General features: G+C 44.5%; 1 protein-coding gene across 1 annotated transcript; it reads right to left on the bottom strand.

Moving 5' to 3' along the window:
• Positions 1-1,234: 1,234 nt before the first annotated feature.
• Positions 1,235-23,152, bottom strand: ZBTB45 (zinc finger and BTB domain containing 45). Its single transcript, XM_044278343.1, has 3 exons — positions 22,932-23,152; positions 17,382-18,989; positions 1,235-2,685 (listed from the first exon to the last, which is right to left on the bottom strand). The coding sequence occupies exons 2-3, from the start codon at positions 18,970-18,972 to the stop codon at positions 2,432-2,434; spliced, it is 1,845 nt and encodes a 614-aa protein (XP_044134278.1). The 5' UTR covers positions 18,973-18,989; positions 22,932-23,152; the 3' UTR covers positions 1,235-2,431.
• Positions 23,153-23,454: the final 302 nt, after the last annotated feature.

Genomic DNA, 23,454 nt, shown 5'->3' with positions numbered 1-23,454 from the left:
AGTGAATTGGAAAGCTGTTACATTTGCCCAGTTAGGAACATAGAAAAATAACTCTGATAACCCCTTTAACATACAGAGCGGGAAAACTACAGGGGGCACAGCATAGCAGCAATATAAAAAAAACAAAAAAAAACAAACACAGGCAGGGTGGCAGCATCAGTACCCCGCAAGTAAAAGGTATTTATCTGGAATTAAAAATAAAAAAAATAAAGAAAGGTCCTCTTTAACTAAAGAAAATGCAGGGATTTAAATGACTGACACATTTTACTGAATCTTTTTCCACAAAACTATATATCAATCGGCTCAGCTCCTCCTGCTCTATAGATTGATACCTCCAGACTGCAGTTTTCATGGCTCCTTTCAATATATATAAACATAATATTTCCATTCATATTTGGCAGAAATGTAACAGCTTGAAGCGAGACACACTGCAAAAAAAAAAAAAAAAAAAGTGCAAATATCACTTCTTAAAAACTGCCCTCTATGCAGAGGGGAAGGAAAGAAAAAAAACATATCGTTTTGGTGTTAAAGGGCTTCTGTCACCCCACTAAAGTCTTTTTTTTTTTTTTGGGCTAGTTAAATTCCTTATAGTGCGATATATGAAAATATAATGGTGTTACTTATTCAGCCGTTTCTTATAAAAACAAAGTTTTATAATATGTAAATCAGGTCTCTACCAGCAAGTAGGGCGTCTACTTGCTGGTAGCCGCCGCAAAAAACCGCCCCCTCGTCGTGTTGATTGACAGGGCCAGCCGCGAACTCCTCCTCCGGCCGGCCCTGTCAGCATTTTAAAAAACGCGCGCCTCTGTTCATTCGGCGCAGGCGCTCTGAGATGAGGAGGCTCGTCTCCTCAGAACTCCCTCGTCATCGGCACAGGCGCACTGAGGGAGTTCTGAGGAGACGAGCCTCCTCATCTCAGAGCGCCTGCGCTGAATGAACAGAGGCGCGCGATTTTTTAAATGCTGACAGGGCCGGCCGGAGGAGGAGATCGCGGCTGGCCCTGTCAATCAACAGGACGAGGGGGCGTTTTTTTGCGGCGGCTACCAGCAAGTAGACGCCCTACTTGCTGGTAGAGACCTGATTTACATATTATAAAACTTCGTTTTTATAAGAAACGGCTGAATGAAAGTAAGTAACACCATTATATTTTCATATATCGCACTATAAGGAATTTAACTAGCCCAAAAAATAAAAATGACTTTAGTGGGGTGACAGAAGCCCTTTAAGAGTAAAAAATAAGGTTCATGCTGTATAACAAACAAATTTCTTACAAATACCATTGATGCAACGTCTTTTAAAGCAGGTGACGTGATAAGACACATATACACACACACGGGTAACACACACCAGACGCCAAGTCACACACATTTTCATAAATACAAACATTATATAAGGTGGTTAAATAGTCTATATACAAATTATACAAGACAAACAAATTAGAAAATGTAAATGTGTCCCTGGTCTTCATTCCTCTGATAGAATCCTTGTCTACTATGGGACACTAGTAACCTTATCATTGCTGTACCCTCACAGTTGAAACATAGGGTGCTATTGTGCAAGTTGGATAGATCAATTGGGAACCATGTTCTGGTCCCTGGTTTAGAAGATAAATTCTGATGTCCTATCCTTCAGAAACCATATATATTCTTCAGAACCTTTATGGTACAGGGGTTGGCCAATACCACAGCATATGGCAGTAAAAGATGGTCTCATCCTGGAATAAGACCTATGGATGTACCTGCAAAGGGAATAGATTGGTTACGTTAAGGAGACCTTCTCTATTGTCTAAGCAAGCATTAATGTACCTTTATAGGTCATGTACCAGGGGACACTTATAGCCACGTACCTGGGGAACCCCTGTAGCGGGGCACTCCAGTTTATACTATAAAGATAAAGTAGGCATTAACTCACAATACTGTCCGATAAAGTCCAATACATGGGTTCTCAATAGGGTATGAAAAGACATGTTCCATAATTAAACTGTAAATGCCACCCATATCCAGAACTTTGACGGTGTGTAAAATAAATAACATAGAATCTATGTTCTTCTCGGAATGCAGGTCCAGGCTGGATGATGTTGCTCCATGCTTATTGGCATACAGATCACTGGTGGTCTGTAGCAAAACTCAACGTTCTTGACCTTAACTTGACATTGTAAGTGGGACAAGATCCCACTAGTTTACAGCATATGGGGCGGTGTCCTTTCTTCGATTAAGTCAGCTTTGGATTCAATGCGATAAGTGCTTTGAAATTTTATCAAATACTTTAAAAACCTCAAAAACAAGAGAGGTACTTCAGAACTAGGGCAATATGAACAAAACTTGGCTCTTCTTGGCAAGATTGGCCCTGGGCTATAACCCCATCTATTGGGAAGCAGAAGCCCCATGAAATTAGACCTTGTCAATGAAACTTGGATGATGAGGGTCACTGGTCAAGCAGTATGAGTGGCAATGTGTCGCTCTAGTAGAGTACGGTGAGAAAAGTACTTATTGCAGAAGCAGCACTGGAAGCGCTCGGGCCGATGTGTGCGCATGTGGACGTTCAGTGAGCTCTTCTGGGTGAAGCGCTTGCAGCAAATGGAGCACTGGAAAGCACGGACACCAGTGTGGGTCACCATGTGTTTGAGCAGGTAATCTCGTAATGAGAAGGATCTCCAGCAGATGCTACATTGATGGGGCTTTTCACCTGGGAGGAGGCAAGAGAAAATAGTTCAGCATCACTAATAACTAGTAAAGTGTTTACTTTAGTGTCAGATGTATTCCCCCTCCCCAACACAGATTAAATAGATGTCTTTCTGCTCCATTTTGTGCTATCAAAGAAACTAAAGGTGCACTGTAAATGCGCAAGTACACGCCCAGATGAGCAGCAGATTGTTGGGAAGGAAGCGTTCCTTCCTGACAGTCAGATGCTCGTTTGGTGGAGGTGAAGCACTACATTTACATGCAGCGATCACCTCCACAGTATGAGAATGAAGGATCGCTAGTGCGATCCCTTGTCCTCATACAGCTGCATTGTTTCTGGGCAGCAAAGTGCTGTTTAGACACCGCAATCTGCTGCCTAGAAACAATAATTTAGGTGTCTGCTCAAACTACAGGATCATCCAATGAACAACGGCTCGTTCATCGGGTGACCGGCTGCACCTTAATAATCTGCCCGATTATCTGGACTTGTAAATCTATCTTACGGGTGTCTGAGGAGAGCAGACAGGAGGCAGACTGGTCATAGTCCCTTCATTCCAGTGGGCAGTAGGGGTCTCAGCACAATCTCTAAAGTCACTATGACCCATCATAAGATGCAAAATGACCCCTAAATCAAAGAAATCTAAGTTTATAAAGAATATATTTTATAAATCCTGTTCACTACAGAGTGACTTTTACAGAGGTTTTCCCAAATTTAACATTGATGATCTATTCTTAGGACTGGAGACGTTTGACGCACTGGCCCATCAGCTGGTCGAAGGAACAGAGGCACTTTCCCCACTGCTGTGCTCTGTACATACAGTAGAGGCTGGGCTTGGTGCTGCAACTCTGTCCTAATCGTCTGTTTGAATGGACGCCGTGGCCTCTTCAAACCGATGATCGGCAGCGAGTCAGACATCATACAATCTCATACCGATGGTCTATCCTGATGAATAAAATCCCGTAAAACCCAGAACACATAGCGCAGCCTCTGAACTAAGCCAAAGGCTACATAGAGATTTTGCACATAGCCATGACACCAGGAATAAATACCATCACACTTTACACCAAAGGCTTCATTCACAGAACTGGAAGGCTCCATATACAATAAACAATTTGAAAGCGACATTTATTTCATGAGTAAATTACTATATTTGCACTTTTACTCTCTTCTTTGTTATTTCCATTTCACAGCCCAAGCTCCTATAGTCAGATCTGCTGAGGAACACCTTACAAACATTTATGTTCCCCAAGGGCTTACAGAAAAACTTCTGGTAGACAGGGTCATTGAAATTAATTTACTAGAAGAGTTTGGTGTGTAGTAGGGCCGGCGTCCACCTCCCTGTACTCATTGAACAGGACTGTTTATACCTCTAGGTATAATTTATTGTCCTAAGAGGAAAATATGCACTCACTGTATAAACCCTGTGGCGTCATGTTAGAGGATCCTATAAACCGATACTTAACAGGCATGCTGAACTGAGGGAATGTCCCAAGCAAAGTATACCCCTGCCCGAGCTGCAAGCCAAGAAATCATTAACCCTAAAAGAGAATGCCCATTCAGTACCAGACTAAAAGTTAAAGGGGTTGTCCGGGTTCAGAGTTGAACCCGGACGTACCCTTATTTTTACCCAGGCAGCCCCCCTGAGGCTAGCATTGGAGAATCTCATGCTCCGATGCGCTCCCCTGCCCTGCGCTAGATCGCACAGGGCAAGGTCTCTTGTTTTCAACACACACTGCCGGGCGGAAACTTCCGCCCGGCAGTGTGTTCGGTGACGTCACCGGCTCTGATGGGCAGGCTTTAGCACTGCCCTAGCCGTTTTACTGGCAGCTCCATGGAGAGCCCCGGAAGGTCTCCGGATCTAAAAAAAAAAAAAATGCCTTTGCCCTGCGCGATTTAGCTCAGGGCAAAGGAGAGCATCGGAGCATGCTCAAGTCAGGGGGGCTGCCGAGGTGAAAATGGAGGTATGTCCAGGTTCAGTTCTGAACCCGTACAACCCCTTTAAGCTCCGTCAAGGAGGTACTTGACAGAAGTCCTTAACTCTTTCTACCCCCGGAGGTTTTTTCCGCCTTTGTGTTTTGGTTTTGCACTCCCTGCCTTTCCAGAGCTTTAACTTTTTTATTTTTCCGTTCACATAGTCGTAGGAGAGCTTGTTATTTGTGGGACAAGTTGTACTTTCCAGTGCCACCATTTAGATGTAGTGGGGGGAATATTCCAAATGGGGTGAAATTGAAAAAAAATAAAATTTTGCCACCTTTTTACATCGGTCACTATGTGGTAAAACTGACGTGTGATTTTCATTCTCCAGGTCAGTACGAATGTGGCGATACCACATATGTAAAGTTTTTCTTGTGTTTTTGATTCATAAAAAATGAACATATCGTCATTTTCTTATCCCTATAACTTTTTTGTAGTTTTACGTATGGGATAAATACTTTTATATTTTGTAAGCAGCAATACCCAGGATGTGTATTTTTCACCCAGTGAACATACAGTAGATGTATGGACCTCCTCTAGCTATACATTTAACTGTAAACCAGCATCTATAGCAGGAGACATACCAGGGACCACGGAGATCTTTGGCACCTCACTCAGCTTTGAAGAGGAGCCCTGAGGCTGATAACAGACTATGGAATTGTTGTTCAAGCAATTACTGATAACTATATCCCCAACAGCTTCCCGCCGTACAGCAGCCAATTCCATCTAGAAGCCTTCAGGGCTTCTCTGCAGTGATAAACCCGCTCATCCCCTGCAGCCATCCTGTTATCAGCACCCAGCTTGCACTAAGTTTTAGGCTAGAACCTGGGTTTTATCTCTTCACTGAGCACAATGACTGCACTGCTTATCACTACTATCCCGTTCCAAAAGGGGGAACTGCTTGCAGCTTATTACAGCCAGTACGGTTTAAAATAGCTCCTGCTGTGCATATTCATCAGCGTCAACTGTGCCAACCCTGGTGGTTCATGCAAAACTACCCAATATGCTGCCTGTATGAGCACAAAGGTCTCATAATAAATGCAAAAAGGTTTTCCAGGAATATAAAATTGATGACCTGTCAGTAATTAAATATCCGATTGGCGGAGGTCTGACCCGCTGCAGAAAAGATTGATGTGCTCCTCAACCTAGACCAGTGATGTCTAACTTCCAACACTCCAGCTGTGGTGAAAGTACGACTCCCAGCATGCTCCATTTATTTCTATAGAGTTGTGAGAGCAGCCAAGTAAGGGGGGCATCTTGGGAGTCGTAGTTGTACCACAGCTGGAGTGCTAAGGTTGGTCATCGCTGTCCTACACCATCACGTTTGTATGGTCATCCAAGTGAATAGGCCTGGGCTGCTATACTAAGCACAGCCTAGGGTTGTCATTATACCAAAATTTTGGTTCAATTTCAATACTATAAGTATTGCGATACTCAATACCGCGCAAAAGAAAAATAGAACACCAAAAAAAGCTGTGTGTATTCCGCATTTTATGGAACGTCCAGCTCATAATAGAACAGTCCTATCCTATTTTTTTGGGGCAGACAAGGGGACTGAAGAAAATGGCGAATTGAGTGTTTTTGAAAAAAAAATTCTGTTACGGCGTTTTAATATTTAGGTGGGTTTTGTTAAACTTTATTTACTTTTTTTTAATAACTATTAGCCACCTTAAGGACTCAAACCCTTGTCCTATTCGCTCTATTATGGTGAATAGGATTTTACACTGTCCCTGGTGGCCTGTGCTTTGTGCACATAGAAACAGGGAGCTTACCATGGCAGCCATGGAAGGCTTTAGTAGCATCCTGGCTGCCATGGTAAACCGATTGGAGCCCCGTGATTAAACTGCTGGGGCTCTGACTGGAAGTTGCTACTGCCACCAATGAAAATACTTGAATATAATTATCCCATAAATACAAATGTACGCAGTCTGGACCCAGGAAAATACTTTAACACATAATACAGGAGGCGGGTGCCGGCAGCAGAATCGCATTGCCAGCACCCTGCCCCTGACAGTACTCGCCTCCTGTATTAAGGGGTGATTATTATTGGTGTCGCAGTGCACCCCCACCCCTCCTCAACCCCCCCACCCCATTAAAATCATTGGTGGCACAGTGCGCTAGCCCCTCTCAACCCCCCCCCAATATTAAAATCATTGGTGGCAGTGGCCACAGGGTCCCCTCCCCTCCATTGGTGGTGCAGTGGCAGCTTGGTTACCATGGCAGCCAGGATGCTACTGAAGCCCTGGCTGCCATGGTAACATCCCTGATGCTGTGTGCGCAGAGCACAGAGCAGCAGGGACAGTGTGAGGTCCTATTCACACTGATAGAGCTCTATCAGGGTGAATAGGACAAGGGATGAAAAAAATCCCAGGTTCTAGCCCCTAAGGGGGGGTAAATAGTTATTAAATAAAAAGTGTAAAAAAAAAAAAAAGTTTAAAAAACCCTCACCAAAATATTAAGTATAAATCACCCCCTTTTCCCAATTTCACATATAAAATGTATAAATAATAAAGATATTACATACCGCCACGTCAGAAAAGTCCAAACTATTAAAATAGAAAAAAATAAAATAAATCTATGCGGTGAACGCCAGAACAGAAAAAATAAATAAAAACTGTGCGATCCGCCATTTTTTAAAATGCGGAATGCACGTGTCTTTTTTGGTTTATTTTTTTCCGCGTGGTATCGAATGGTATAGAGTATCGCAATAGTTTTTCATGGTATCGAAACAATCTAAAATTTGGTATCGCAACAACTCTACAGTATTCACACATAGCGGCCAAAAATAATCTGCAGCCTACAGTGCAGAGAGCACATATGGAGGGCCTTGAGTGCAGAGAGAGGTAGAGAGGGAGGATAGCCCGGATGCAGTATGCGAACAGCTCTATTCAAACAGCTATACAGGACTTTTACAAACACCCAGGGTCAGTCTTGTTTACCCTATTCAAAAACACTAGTAAAACTCAGAAGGAAAGCAGACAGAAGGATTATACAGGTCCTCTACAATTAATGTGTATTAGGGAACTGTTTTTCATGCAGTTCTCTATAGATTGTGCCAAAATGCAGCTACAGACAGCAGTAGAGAAGAATGTGACAGAGCTAAAGTCAGTGGCTAAAATACATGGATCCCATAGCAGGCGTAGGGCGGTAATAATAACTCCAGGGTTATACTATATATGGCGGCCACCCCTATGCTATTTCAGTTTCTAAACTGGAATTTAAGCCACTTACTAAAAAGGAAAGCCTAAAAAAAAAAGTGACAAATGATCCTAAAGGATAAACATAGGAAGAAAATCATAGATAAAAGCTGCCAACAGAGCACACAGTCATCTCACCGCCATACTGTATACAATACAGAGTGTTGATTCTCTATATGCCGCACACTAAGCAGCAACAGGCTACCAATGAATTCCAACCCTATGTACACCTTTGGTGGGCAGATTTTATTTTTTAATAGTGCATTGTACTCATTATAAGCTAAGAATATTTTTTTTTTCAATGGGTCTTTATTAAAATATGGAGTCCTTTTCTCTGTATAGAGCCGAAATGCTCTACTAGCAGTGTCTGAATTTGGCTCTGCTTCGTCAGACAGGAAACTGCTTACGTGTGCTCTCTGACCTTATAAACACTTATTATAGCTTAATCCTTATCTTACTGATAAAAATGTGGCTTAAATAAGTGTTTATGACCTCTTAGTAATTTAGACTACTTTCACACTAGCGTTTTTTGCAGATCCGTCATTGATCTGCAAAAACGCTTCCATTGCAATAATACAACCGAATTCATCCGTCATAAACGGATCTGGTTGTATTATGTCTTCTATATCCATGACGGATCCGTCTTGAACACCATTGAAAGTCATTGGGGGACGGATCAGTTTTCTATTGTGCCAGAGAAAACGGATCCATCCACATTGACTTACATTGTGTGTCAGGACAGATCCGTTTGTCTCCACTTCATCAGGCAGACATCAAACCACTGCAGGCAGCGTTTTGGTGTCCGCCTCCAGAGCAGAATGAAGACTGAACGGAGGCAAACTGATGCATTCTGAGCTGATCCATTTCCATTCAGAATGCATTCGGGCAAAACTGATTGGTTTTGGACCGCTTTTGGAGAGCCCTGAACGGATCTCACAAACGGAAAGCCAAAAAGCTAGTGTGAAAGTAGCCTTAGAGACAAGGTTCATTAGATGACCAGCACAAAGCGAAAATGAAAGTAGGATGCATAAAGCTATGAAAACAGGTAACTCTGTGACAGAACGGCTCAATATTTTTAATAAACACCAATTGAAAAAAAGATTTTTAGCCCCAATTGAGTAAAATGCAATCATTAAAAATATTGTCCCCAAAAGGTGTACATAGCCTTTAACATTAATTCTGCAGAAATCATTCCCAGGTCACAGGGTAAACAGGTTTTTGTAACTACATTTACTTTATGCTCCCATGACGAGGCACACAAACAAATATATTCTTTTGAACGTTGGAAGATATTTTGCCATGTACAAGAATAAACTATTGTAATACTGTCCCCTATATAAAAGAATAAAAACACTACAATACTACTTATTATATAAAAGAACATAACTATTATACTGCCCCTATATAGAATATACAGTAAATACTTCCCCCATGTTCAGAAATGTAACTACAATAACAGTGTCACCTAGAAACAAGAATATACAGTTTATTCAGAAAGTCTTCAGACCCTTTTATTTTTATCACATTTTGTCATGAGCGAAAGAGAAAATCACGCTTTCCCCATCATTCTGCACTCTATACCCCATAACGAGAACGTTAGAATTTTAGAAATTTTTGCTAATTTATTTAAAAGGAAAATCTAAAATTTCAGACATAAGTATTCAGACCCTTTGCTATGACACTTGAAATTTTGCTCTGGGGGCCTTCCATTTCTCTTGTTTCTACACCTTGATTGGAGTGTATCGGTGGTAAATTCAGATGATTGTGGACATGACCCCTGTCTATATAAGGACAATGCATATCAGAGCAAAAATCAGGTCAGCAGGAGGAAAGAACTGCCTGTAATGTTCACAGCCAGGACTGTGTGGAGGCACAGATCTGGAGAAGGATAAAAAATATTTCTGCTGCACTGAAAGTACCCAAGAGCACGGTGGCCTCCATAATTCTTAAATGAAAGAAGTTCAGAACAACCAGGACTCTTCCTAGAGCTGACCACCCCACCTAAGGGTACTTTCACACTTGAGGCAGGACGGATCCAACAGGCTGTTCACCCTGTCGGATTTGTCCTTCCGCTATTTCGCCGTGCCGCCGGACCGCCGCTCCGTCCCCATTGACTATAATGGGGATGGGGGCGGAGCTCCGGCGCAGCATGGCAATGCGCAGCGAAAGGCCGTCGGACTAAAAGTCCTGCAGGTCCGACTTTTTGGTCCGGCGGCCTCTGACCGCGAACTGCCGTACTGCGCCGAAGCTCCGTCCCCATTATAGTCAATGGGGACGGAGTGCCGGCACGGCGAAACAGCGGAAGGACGGATCCGACAGGGTGAAAGTGCCCTAACTAAGCAAAGGGGCCTTGGAAAGAGTTGAATAAGAACCCAATGGTCATCCTGGCTGAGCTCTAAAGACGCTGCATGGAGATGGGAGAAAATTCCAGGAGGTCAACCATCACTGCAGCATTCCAACAATCTGAGCTTTATGGCAAAGTGGTCAGAAAGAAGACTCTGTTAAGAAAAAAGATTCTAAGGCCTCTTTCACAAGGGTGTTGCGTGTGGGGGTCGGATAGGATGTGGGTGCGTCACGGGAAAATGCATGATTTTTCCGCGCAAGTGCAAGGCGTTTTAATGCGTTTTGCACGCATGTGAGAAAAATTGGTTTGGTACCCAGACCCGAACTTCGGGTACATTCAGACATCCGCAAGTGTATTGCGGATCCCCAAAACACGGACACTGGCAATGTGCATTCCGCAATTTGCGGCCCGCATATCGCCAGCACTATAAATTGCGGAACGGATGCGGACCCATTTTGCGGACGTGTGAATGGACCCTTCTTCACAGAAGTTCGGGTTTGGGTTAGGTGTTGTGTAGATTTTATTATTTTCCCTTATAACATGGTTATAAAGGGAAAATAGCATTCTTAATACAGAATGCTTAGTAAAATAGGGATGGAGGGGTTAAAAAATAAAATAAAAATTTAACTCACCTCATCCACTTGTTCGCGCAGCCCGGCTTGAGGTTAATGCCAGGAGCCAGTGGGCAAATTACAGCAGCGTAAGGTCCGACTCACAGCAAACAGCTCCCAGTTCCCTCCAGTGTGACTAACCACACATACAATGGGAGGAGGCTTAGAGTCCCACCCATGGCTGGCCGATATGTTGCAGGCCTCACAGGTGCACCTAAATGCTGCCTATGGATGGTAATCAAGGCGCATTTGGATTGGAGTTTATACACCTCCACATATATAAATATACGATTTAAATGACACAAATACGTGGTCTCAAAAGGCAGGAAATGCTGAACCCCAAATGCCCGCAGCAGACTACTTATTCTATATATCATTCCACGTCCACACATTTTACTATATGGTGTAGGATGTCTCTGTGGCACTTGTGGTCTGCTGCGGGCATCCTCCACTGTATGCATTTTTTGCTGGGGATCGCCCCCTTAGCAACGGACCACAAGCTCAGTATCTGCTCCCCCGAGCATAAATGCACAACTGCATTTGGGGTTCAGCATTTCCTGCCTTTTGAGACCACGTATTTGTGTCATTTAAATCGTATATTTATATGTGGAGGTGTATAAATTCTAGGGATCGACCGATATTGATTTTTTAGGTCAGATACCGATAATTTGCGAACTTTTAGGCCATTAGCCGATAATTTATACCTATATTATGTGAATTTTCATTTTTGAAAAAAAAATAAAAAATTCCTGCTGAAAATGAATGTTTATTGTTAATGTGTATTTTTTATTTTTTTTGTAAATCTTTCTTTTTCATTTATACTGAATATTTTTATTTTTTATTTTTACTAAGGCTGAGTTCACACCAGCGTTCAGCCTTTCCGTTCTCCTGCTCCGTTATAGGAGCAGGAGAACGGAAAGGACGGATTGGGCACATAACTGAGGCGAGCGAGCAGGAGAACGGAAAGGCTGAACGCTGATGTGAACGAGGCCTAACTTTTAGCCCCCTTAGGGACTAGAACCCTTGTCCTATTCACCCTGATAGAGCTCTATCAGGGTGAATAGGATCTCACACTGTCCCTGCTGCTGTGTGCTTTGTGCACACAGCAGCATGGAGCTTACTATGGAAGCCAGGGCTTCAGTAGCGTCCTGGCTGCCATGGTAACCGATCGGAGCCCCAGGCTTACACTGCTGGGGCTCCGATCGGAGGAGCAGGGGAGAGGGGATCCTGTGGCCACTGCCACCAATGATTAATACTGGGGGGGGGGGGGCGCACTGCGCCACCAATGATTAATACTGGGGGGCGGGGGCGCACTGCGCCACCAATGAAGAGAAATCTCTCATTCATTCATATACAGGAGGCAGGAGCTGGCTGCAGAATCACATAGCCGGCTCCCGACCAACATGAGCATTAGCTGCGATCCGCGGCACCTGAGGGGTTAACTACCGTAGATCGCAGCTATTGCTCATAGAAGTCGGGAGCCGGCTATGTGATTCTGCAGCCAGCTCCCGCCTCCTGACCTGTATATGAATTAATGAGAGACTTATCTTCATTGGTGGCGCAGTGGCCATAGCTCCTCCCCTCCTCTTGTCCCCTGTCCTCCCATTGGTGGCAGCGGCAGCAGCAGCACAGGGGGAGGGAGACACTGCTCCCTTCTCCCCTGTGCTGCAGAGGGAACACGGAGAGCGCTGACAGCAGCGCGATCTGTGTTCCCAATACGTTATCGGAATATCGGCAAAATAAATGCTGATACCGATAACAGTCAAAATCCTCAATATCGGCCGATAATATTGGTAAAACCGATAATCAGTCGATCCCTAATAAATTCCAATCCAAATGCGCCTTGATTACCATCCATAGGCAGCATTTAGGTGCACCTCTGAGGCCTGCAACATATCGGCCAGCCATAGGTGGGACTCTAAGCCTCCTCCCATTGTATGTGTGGTTAGTCACACTGGAGGGAACTGGGAGCTGTTTGCTGCGAGTCGGACCTTATGCTGCTGTAATTTGCCCACTGGCTCCAGGTACTACCCGTATAGTACAGGCAGGTTTAGCGTTAGGTCCCGTGCCACTTGAGAAACCTTGGCGTGGTGCACAGGGTCAGTTATGTCCTTAACCGCCTCCGGACCGCCTAACGCTTTTTTTAACCCCTAACAGGTATATTAGACGCTGTTTTGATAACAGCGTCTAATATACCTGCTACCTGGTCCTCTGGTGGTCCCTTTTGTTTGGATTGACCACCAGAGGACACAGGTAGCTGTGTAAAGTACCACAAAACACTACACTACACTACACCCACCCCCCCCCCCCGTCACTTATTAACCCCTTATCACCCCATATAGACTCCCTGATCACCCCCCTGTCATTGATCACCCCCTTAAGGCTCCATTCAGAATTTTTTTTGGCCCAAGTTAGCGGAAAATATTTTTTTTTTTGTTAGTTTTTTTTCTTACAAAGTCTCATATTCCACTAACTTGTGTAAAAAAATAAAATCTCACATGAACTCGCCATACCCCTCACGGAATCCAAATGCGTAAAATTTTTTAGACATTTATATTCCAGACTTCTTCTCACGCTTTAGGGCCCCTAAAATGCCAGGGCAGTATAAATACCCCACATGTGACCCCATTTCGGAAAGAAGACACCCCAAGGTATTCCGTGAGGGGCATATTGAGTCCATGAATAATTGAAATTTTTGTCCCAAGTTAGCGGAAAGGGAGACTTTGTGAGAAAATACAAAAAAAAAAAAAACTATTTCCGCTAACTTGTGCCCAAAAAAATTATTTCTATGAACTCGCCAGGCCCCTCATTGAATATCTTGGGGTGTCTTCTTTCCAAAATGGGGTCACATGTGGGGTATTTATACTGCCCTGGCATTTTAGGGGCCCGAAAGCGTGAGAAGAAGTCTGGGATCCAAATGTCTAAAAATGCCCTCCTAAAAGGAATTTGGGCCGCTTTGCGCAACTAGGCTGCAAAAAAGTGTCACACATGTGGTATCGCCGTACTCAGGAGAAGTTGGGGAATGTGTTTTGGGGTGTCATTTTACATATACCCATGCTGGGTGAGAGAAATATCTTGGTCAAATGCCAACTTTGTATAAAAAAAATAAAAATAAAAATGGGAAAAGTTGTCTTTTGCCAAGATATTTCTCTCACCCAGCATGGGTATATGTAAAATGACACCCCAAAACACATTCCCCAACTTCTCCTGAGTACGGCGATACCACATGTGTGACACTTTTTTTCCGCCTAGGTGGGCAAAGGGGCACACATTCCAAAGAGCACCTTTCGGATTTCACAGGTCATTTTTTACACATTTTGTTTTCAAACTACTTACCACACATTAGGGCTCCTAGAATGCCAGGGCAGTATAACTACCCCACAAGTGACCCCATTTTGGAAAGAAGACACCCCAAGGTATTCCGTGAGGGGCATGGCGAGTTCCTAGAATTTTTTATTTTTTGTCACAAGTTAGCGGAAAATTATGATTTTTTATTATTTTTTTTTTCCTTACAAAGTCTCATATTCCACTAACTTGTGACAAAAAATAAAAAATTCTAGGAACTCGCCATGCCCCTCACGGAATACCTTAGGGTGTCTTCTTTACAAAATGGGGTCACTTGTGGCGTAGTTATACTGCCCTGGCAATTTAGGGGCCCTAATGTGTGCGAAGTAGTTTGAAATCAAAATCTGTAAAAAATGGCCGGTGAAATCCTAAAGGTGCACTTTGGAATATGTGCCCCTTTGCCCACCTAGGCTGCAAAAAAGTGTCACACATGTGGTATCGCCGTACTCAGGAGAAGTTGGGGAATGTGTTTTGGGGTGTCATTTTACATATACCCATGCTGGGTGAGATAAATATCTTGGTCAAATGCCAACTTTGTATAAAAAAAAAAAAAAAATGGGAAAAGTTGTCTTTTGCCAAGATATTTCTCTCACCCAGCATGGGTATATGTAAAATGACACCCCAAAACACATCCCCCAACTTCTCCTGAGTACGGCGATACCACATGTGTGACACTTTTTTGCAGCCTAGATGGGCAAAGGGGCCCACATTCCAAAGAGCACCTTTCGGATTTCACCGGTCATTTTTTACAGATTTTGATTTCAAACTACTTCTTACGCTTCTGGGCCCCTAAAATGCCAGGGCAGTATAACTACGCCACAAGTGACCCCATTTTGGAAAGAAGACACCCCAAGGTATTTTGTGATGGGCATAGTGAGTTCATGGAAGTTTTTATTTTTTGTCACAAGTTAGTGGAATATGAGACTTTGTAAGGAAAAAAAAATAAAAAATCATCATTTTCCGCTAACTTGTGACAAAAAATAAAAAAAGTTCTATGAACTCATTATGCCCATCAGTAAATACCTTAGGGTGTCTACTTTCCGAAATGGGGTCATTTGTGGGGTGTTTGTACTGTGTGGGCATTGTAGAACCTCAGGAAACATGACAGGTGCTCAGAAAGTCAGAGCTGCTTCAAAAAGCGGAAATTCACATTTTTGTACCATAGTTTGTAAACGCTATAACTTTTACCCAAACCATTTTTTTTTTTTTACCCAAACATTTTTTTTTTATCACAGACATGTAGAACAATAAATTTAGCGAAAAATGTATATATGGATGTCGTTTTTGTTTGCAAAATTTTACAACTGAAAGTGAAAAATGTAATTTTTATGCAAAAAAATCGTTACATTTCGATTAATAACAAAAAAGTAAAAATGTCAGCAGCAATGAAATACCACCTAATGAAAGCTCTATTAGTGAGAAGAAAAGGAGGTAAAATTCATTTTGGTGGTAAGTTGCATGACCGAGCAATAAACGGTGAAAGTAGTGTAGTGCAGAAGTGTAAAAAGTGGCCTGGTCATTAAGGGGGTTTCAGCTAGCGGGGTTGAAGTGGTTAATATAAGAATATACTGGCTAGAGTCTTATTTTTAACATCAGTGTGAGGGTTTAGTCAGATGTTACTGTTTGCATCCACCACAGCAGTGCACCTATTCTTGTAACTATTTAGGCTGTAATCGCTGCCAAAAGGTGCTTCAACTAAGACCTGAGTAAAGGGTCTGAACACTTAGGTCATCGCAAGATTTTCCTTTTCAATAAATTAGCAAAGATTCAGAGTTTAGTTTTTACTATCTCATTATGGGGTATTGTGTGCAGAATGATGGGGAAAATTTATATTTTATTTTAGCACAAGTCGCAACATAAAAAACGTGAAAAAAGTTACAGGGTCTGAAAAATTTCCAAATGCACTGTGAATACTATAATACTGCACCCTGTTCAACAATATTACTACTATCATACTGTTGCCTAGGTCAGGAACATAAATACAATAATACTGTTCAAGCTACTATAATATTGCCCCCTATGTATAAAAATAACTATACTACTACCCAATATGTACAATATAACAACTACAATACTAATGCCTATGTACAAGAATAGAACTACTTGGTTACAGAATTACAACTGCCATAATACTTCCCCATGTACAAAAAGAAAAGTGCGATAATACTACATCCTGTTTAAGAATATAACTACTATAATACTGCTCCCTATGTACAAGAAAACACTATTAGACTACCTGCACACATTGTGGATTATGCACCGTTTTTTGTGCGGAAAAAATGTAGCATAATGCAGTAACAAAAAAGCGAAGGAGATGTGATACATCTCACGTACACTTTGCTTATATATTTCATGAGGAATCCACGATTTTTTTGTGTCGAATTACTCGATTCGTTTGCGTCACGTGACCACGGAGCGGGAGTGATGCGCTTGCTATTACTCCCGCTCCGTGGTCTCCCGCTGGCCCACAATACTCACCTTTCCAGCAGGGGGCCTCCTGACACTCCACAGCACATCCATGGTCCCGCGCTGCACTGACCTCCTGACGCACGCACGCCGTGACCTGACGCGCTGTGTGACGTCAGATGCAGAGCAGCGCAGAACGATGGAGTGTCGGTGGCACCCCTGCTGGAAGGTAAGTTAGTGCGACTAAGGCCGGGCACCGGGAGTGCACAGCGTCAAAGCAACCAATGACGCTGTGCACTCCGAGTGTCAGGAGGAGCGGGGGTGGGGGGGGGGGGAATTATTTTACAAGGGGGGAGAGCTGCTGGCACAAGGGGGTTGGGGGAGAGCTGCTGGCACTGGGGGGGGGGATAGTGGAGCCGATGGCACTGGGGGATAGTGGAGCACTTGGGCTGATCACACAGGGGGGAACGAAGGGTGTTGGGGACTTTTGGCAAGGGGTCTGATGAGTTTTTATAAAAGAAAATCATCTATTAATTCATTTTTTCTTTAGAATACTCAATCGTAAAAACATAAATCGATAGAATACTCGATTTCTAAAATAATCGTTTACTGCAGCCCTAGATGAGCATATGAATTTGATCAAGTATCACTTTCTATGTCTTTCAATGTATAAATGTGATATTGTGTTAACCATGCCTGAAGAAGAAACCCAACTAGCCTCAAAAGGTTTTCAGTTAGCCATTAAAAGGTAAGAACTGAGGACGGTCACTTTTCAGCTTTTCTAACATGGTACAGAGATTCTTTTAAATATGAGATCCTTACCCGAATGGATGAACATGTGTTTGGTGTAATTTTTCCTAGAACTGAAGGTTTTCTGGCAGTGACTGCACACATAGGAAGGCTCTGGGTTCCGGGAAGGTCCAGGGCGCTGTGTCTGGTCATTCTGCATGTTTCCCGGGACAATATTAGAGTTCATTTGTACTACGTTACTTGCACCATCTTGTTGGACACTGAAAAAGCCCTGTGTGACTCCAGCCTGATTCTGGTTAGGATGAGTCAGGTGGAATTGGAAAATGCTGGATGAGCTGGTCGCCACTGCAGCTGACACTGTATTTTTAATGTCTCTGGGAAGGACTGAAGCCACAAATGGCAGTGTCCTGGTTTCAGCAACTCTTGCGTTAAAGGGTGGACTTGACTTGAAGTCAGAACTAGCAACCACCGCCAAATTCCTCAAGCTGGAGCCGTCCAAACTGCAGTCAGAGCGGAACTTCTCACCACCATTGTCTATTGGATTCTCCCTGGTTCCTTCTGACAGGTTCTCCTCATTCTGCCAAGGAGGTATAAAGGATTCTGAGAACACATCCTGGTTCGAGAAAAAATCTTGTCCCTCAGAGGAAAATTCAATTTGCCCTGTAGAGTCTTTCCTTCCATTACTGGCGTTCCGCACTTTGTCATCAGGGCTTCTGCTTTTATCGTTTTCTCCACAGCTGGCGAATCCGCCGCTGCACTCACTGAACACGCCACCTCCTTTCTCGTCTTCATTCTCTTCTTTTCCAGGACTCTCTTCATTTTCCTCATCTTCGTCGTCCTCATCCTTTATGATGACAGGGACGTTATCAGACAGTTGGAGGCGCACAGGTTGGCGCTGCTTGCGGCTGTGGCAGCTCTGTGGTGCTTCCGCATGCGGTAAGTAAGCAGTTGATATGCTTTCGCCATCAGACACATGTTCAACCTCAGGCACCATCTCCCTCACCTCTGAAAGTTGTCTTTGCTGCGATGACAACATGTCTCTTAACTTATACCGCACTTCGGAAGCGCACAGTAGCTTTGGTGCCTCACTGACAGCCCCCATCTGGGAGATGATATCCAACTCATTGGACCTCAAGGAAGACGGTAATGAACAAGTGGAATCTCTCAAGCCGATGGCTGATGGGCAGTCGGCCTCCTTGTTGGGCTGCTCTTGAATTTTATTCATGGAAGACCTGCTTTGTGTTCCACAAGACGGCATCGCTCCAGCAATAGTCACCGGCTTGTTTCCTCTGCTCTGCGATATGATCTGTGTGCACTCATCGATAACAGTCTTAATCTGTAAGATGCTGGCAGCTGTCAGAATCTGTAGTGCTTCCGACTGGGCAACGACCAGCGACCCGCTGTACATAAACTCCACCAGCTGCTGAACCACCTGGGTGGGAACAACTGGCGGAACCTCAATCTCTGAATAACCCAGGAGAAGCTTGTCATGGAAAAAGGGGCTCCCTGCAGCCAGTACACAGCGATGGGCCCGCAGGGTCGCATCGTGGATGTGCACGGTGACATCACAGAAATGACCTCCAAGACGCTGAGCATTCAGAGTCTCCAAGAGAGACTTACTGAAGTTCTGCAGGTGGATGTAGTGAACTGCATCTGCCATCATTCCAGGGGCGTAGTTTGCTATCGGGGAGGAAACAAAAACATTTAGTTATAAGAAAAACATTTCATAAGAAATTTGAAAACCTCTAGAGATACAGAGGAGGAAGAAAGCAAGGTAAAAGCATGGCCATACGGAAAATAGTATAGGTTTCATTTTGATAGGAACCCTTCAAGATGTATTAGGGCCACCTGTATATGCCTGCTGCTCCATATACACAACACAGGCTGCCACAAACAGCATCTGAATTCACATAAATGTGAAGAACAAATGAGGGGAATGACAATCCCTCTGTAGTCAGATGTAAATTCGATGTAGTGCAGCGCTCATTAGTACCGGAGGACCAGGAAGCGGTGAAGCCTCTGTACTCACCTGCTTCCTGGACCTTGGCTGTCGGCTGTGAAGGCTGCTCTGTGACTTCACGCTGTGCACGCTGGTTCACAGCACAGCGACAGCAGGAGGAAGATCGCGGGCAGTAATCAGCGGCGGCGTCCAGGAGCAGGAGAGGTAAATGTTTTTTTTATTTTGTGATCTGAGTCTGAATTATGGCTGGGGGCTGCTCACATATGGCTGGGGGCCTCGTCTGAGGTCTGATTGGGGGTCACATTGGATCTGAGATCTTATTAACATTGGGGATCTGATTGGGGCTGTGAGCTGAGGTCTGATTAACATTGATTGGGTCTGATTGGGGCGGTGAGCTGAGGTCTGATTAACATTGGGGGTCCGATTGCTGATCGGGGGTCTAATGAAAAATATATTTTTTTTATTGTCCTCTTCTAAAACCTAGGTGCGTCTTATGGGCCAGTGCGTCTTATAGGGCAAAAAATACGGTACATTGTGTGTCAGGACGGATCTGTCTTGTTCCGCACCACATGACGGACAGAAAACCGCTGCAGGCAGCGTATTGGTGTCCGGCTCAAGAGCAGAATGGAGGCAAACTGATGCATTCTGAGCAGATCCTTTTCCATTTAAAATGTATTAGGACAAAACTGATCCGTTTTGGACTGCTTCTGAGAGCCCTTGACGGATCTCAGAAACGGAAAGCCAAAACGCTAGTGTGTAAGTAGCCTAATACGGCCACAAGTTATCTGGGAGGTATAGTTTCACCACACTGGGAAAGGTTGGTATCCAGTGCTCCACAGTATACACAAGGTACAGTGTATGAGGGACTGCTGCAAGCATTCTCCCTACAGGAGAGCCGCTTCATGACCTCAGGGCAGATTTGGGGACTGGGATTTAGAAATCCTGGTCTGAGGAATTTTTTTTGGGCTCAGTGAACCCCTGCTTCTGTAAGTAGATTTCAATGAATTGCTATTGGCTGAGTGACTGTGTGTCCAACAGCCGTGAGCCTCAAGTCCCCCCCCGTCCCCCCCAATAGGAATCGTTCATATTTTCGTGTCCATTTGACGTCTGTGAAAAATAATCAGTCTTTTTCGTCCCTGAAGATGTCCGTGAAAGATCTGTGTGTCATTCTTATTCTATGGACACTGCTCAGATGAAAATTGGAAAACAGACCAAACATGGATGCCAGCTGTGTAGTGTCCCATGATTTTCACGGACCCACAGACTTCAATGGGCGTCTTGGGTTCGCATCACTGATCAAAGTAGTGCATGTCTCCCTAATTTTTTTCACTGATCCACAGTCAGTAAAAATAAATAAAAATTGTGATGAGTGAACATATTCAAATCAATAGGTACCTGTGCTGCCCGCAGAAAATGTGGACAGAACATGTTAGTGAAAAACGGAAATGTGAACGAGGCTTTGTCATGGACTCTTTTCTCAGGCACTGCCAGCACCCTCTCATTTATTATTCAACATCGAAAATTAAGGGGAGTATGCTGAGAAAGCCAAGCGGTAGGTTGTCAATCTCTGACCGTTCAAAAGGGGGATACAGAACCACCTTTCTAATAATCATTGGGGGTCCCAGCAATCAAACACTTATCACCTATCCTGTGGAAAGGTAAGGGGCCCACACATATGTCCGGCAATCGGGCTCAGTTCCCCTTTGGCTTGAAGCAGAAAACACAGAAGGAGAACAGCGACAGAACTGATTCCATCATTTCCATACAGCCGGATGCTAACAGAGCCGGACAGAAACGCTGCATGTTCAGTGGATGGACGCCGGGTCTGTGCAGCGGAGTTCAGTACACATCTATCAGTTGTGTCCGGCTCCAGTGTAAGGCTGCTTTCACACTGGCGTTTTGGCTTTCCATTAGTGAGATCCATTCAGGGCTCTCACACGCGGTCCAAAACAGATCAATTTTGCCCTAATGCATTCTGAATGGAAAAGGATCAGCTCAGAATGCATCAGTTTAGCTCGGTTCCGCCTTGGAGGCTGACGAAACTAAGCCAAACAGATCCGTCCTGGCACACAATGCAAGTCAATGGGGATGAATCAGTTTTCACTGACACAATAGAAAACGGATCAGTCCCCCATTGACTTTCAATGGTGCTCAAGGCGGATCCGTTTTGGCTATGTTACAGATAATACAAACGGATCAGTTCTGAACGGATGCAGACGGTTGTATTATCGGTGCGGATCGGTCTGTGCAGATCCATGACGGATCCGCATCAAACTGCAGTGTGAAAGTAGCCCAAAAAAAAAAAAAGTGGCCAGACAACTGATATATGTGAAGAGGGCCTAATAAGCTGCCATTCTGGGACACCCCTTTAAGGTCAATATGGTACAGCACTGTAATAGCGTATCCCATTCTTCTACCACCAAGTGGCATCACATAACATGATACCGTTCCCAGATTATCAGCGGAATGCAAAGAAAGAAGGAAAGCCAAGATAAGGATGACACATTAGCACAGTGGGTGGCAAGCTAGCATTATGTGGCTGTTGTGAAACTACAACTCCCAGCATACCCTGACAGCCACTCGTTATCTGGGAGCTATATTTTCACAACAGTGGCATAGCCACAGGTTGCTGACCAGCGCTCTGCAGTATACACAAGATACATTGGAACCTCTTGGAGAGGAAGACAAAGAGCAACAATGTATCATCTTGCACAATAATCACATAAATGTAAAGAGCAACCCCACAATAGACTAACCAGGGGGGCGACCCCTCACCCAGCAGGCCTCCTATGGTGGTAAGAACTGGGTGCAGTGCTATATGTGTGTATATAAATACAGGCAGGCTTCCACATACACACCGCCCCTCCGCGGTATGTTATATATACACTCCCCTATTTATATATACACATCTCTAGCTGTACATTAAACACATGGTGTGTATATGGATAAACCAAGCATGGACCCAACAACGGCAGATGGCTGCAGGGCGCAATTCTCAGCACGTTCATAGAGAACATCAAGTCTGCCCAGTCCAGAAATATGTATGGTATGGGTGCCCTATGGGAGAGATACCCATTGACTTTAACGTGTTCACCCATCAGTGGTTTTTCACAGACCACGGGTACGTGGCGATTACGGCTCCCTCATGCAGATTATAGTTATGTGATTGCGGAAACTACGGGCACAGCATGGAGGGCATCCATGTCTGGTCTGTGGATTTCGAGGATTATTCCAGCGTCCGTGGAATACGCATGAAACATGGAGGGCAAAAAACTGACACACGGATCAAACCCAGACGCTTCACGGATGAGCCACTGACCATCTTGTCACAAATGGGTGAAAGTAGCCTTATGATAGAAGGGGGTGCACTGAGGCTGTCAGTGGAGTCATGAAGCCAGTCACTGTCTATGGGGGTCACCACCCACAAGGTGGGGTTACTGTGAAGCCACTATCCTTTACAGCTGAGACTACCCTCTATGGGGGCACTGTGGATCCATTCCCCTCTACAGGACAGATTGGGGTGTGGGCAGGGAAAGTGAAGTGGATCCTTCAACCGGGAGGGGGCACCATGGAGCTGTCACCGTACTATGGCACACTGCCCTCAGCTGCCCCGCATTAGCACTAGCGGATCCGCCCGGCTCTCTATAGCGCCCGGTACTCACCCGCTCTCCCGAGGGCACGCGCCCGCGCGTTCTCGCTCCTGGCGTTAGGCAGGATGTTTTTGCACGGAACCCGCAGCGCTCCGGGATTCCGCTGCGGGGGGGAGGAGGACGGGGAGATGGTCGCCGTGGCCGCCAGTCTCTGACTTCTAGTCTGCGATGGGTCTGAACAGCAGAGCCACCTCCTCAGACAGCAGCGGCGGCGGCGGTAACAGCAACAGCAACAGCGGGGACAGGCGGCTCTCTAGCGCATGCGCCGTCGGCTCTCCAGCCAGACATAAAATAACTTTATTTACAAGAACAAAGGTGACACTCCTCTGTTCTATTATCTCCTCAGACACAGGGCAGTCTGGGCAGTCCTACAGACTATTCAGTCATCATCCTGGAAGATCAGTCTATTCCCAGACCTCATGATTTCACTATGTATTCTGGTCTATGTGCTATACATACACCAGATACACAGTTACACAGCTTGTAAGGTTGGAAGAAGACACAGATTCATCAAGTCCAACCTATAATCCTATAT

Source organism: Bufo gargarizans, chromosome 2 (genome assembly GCF_014858855.1).
Source record: "Bufo gargarizans isolate SCDJY-AF-19 chromosome 2, ASM1485885v1, whole genome shotgun sequence".
NCBI classification, from domain to species: domain Eukaryota; kingdom Metazoa; phylum Chordata; class Amphibia; order Anura; family Bufonidae; genus Bufo; species Bufo gargarizans.
The sequence above is the reverse complement of the archived record's forward strand: the minus strand, read 5'-3'. Positions and strand labels throughout refer to the sequence as shown.

Coding starts and splice junctions, on each gene's coding strand:
- ZBTB45 (XM_044278343.1), bottom strand. CDS start 18,972: ATGATGGCAGATGCAGTTCACTACATCCACCTGCAGAACTTCAGTAAG. Junction 2,686..17,381: donor ACACATGTTCATCCATTCGG/GTAAGGATCTCA, acceptor GCCTCCTCCCAG/GTGAAAAGCCCCATCAATGT.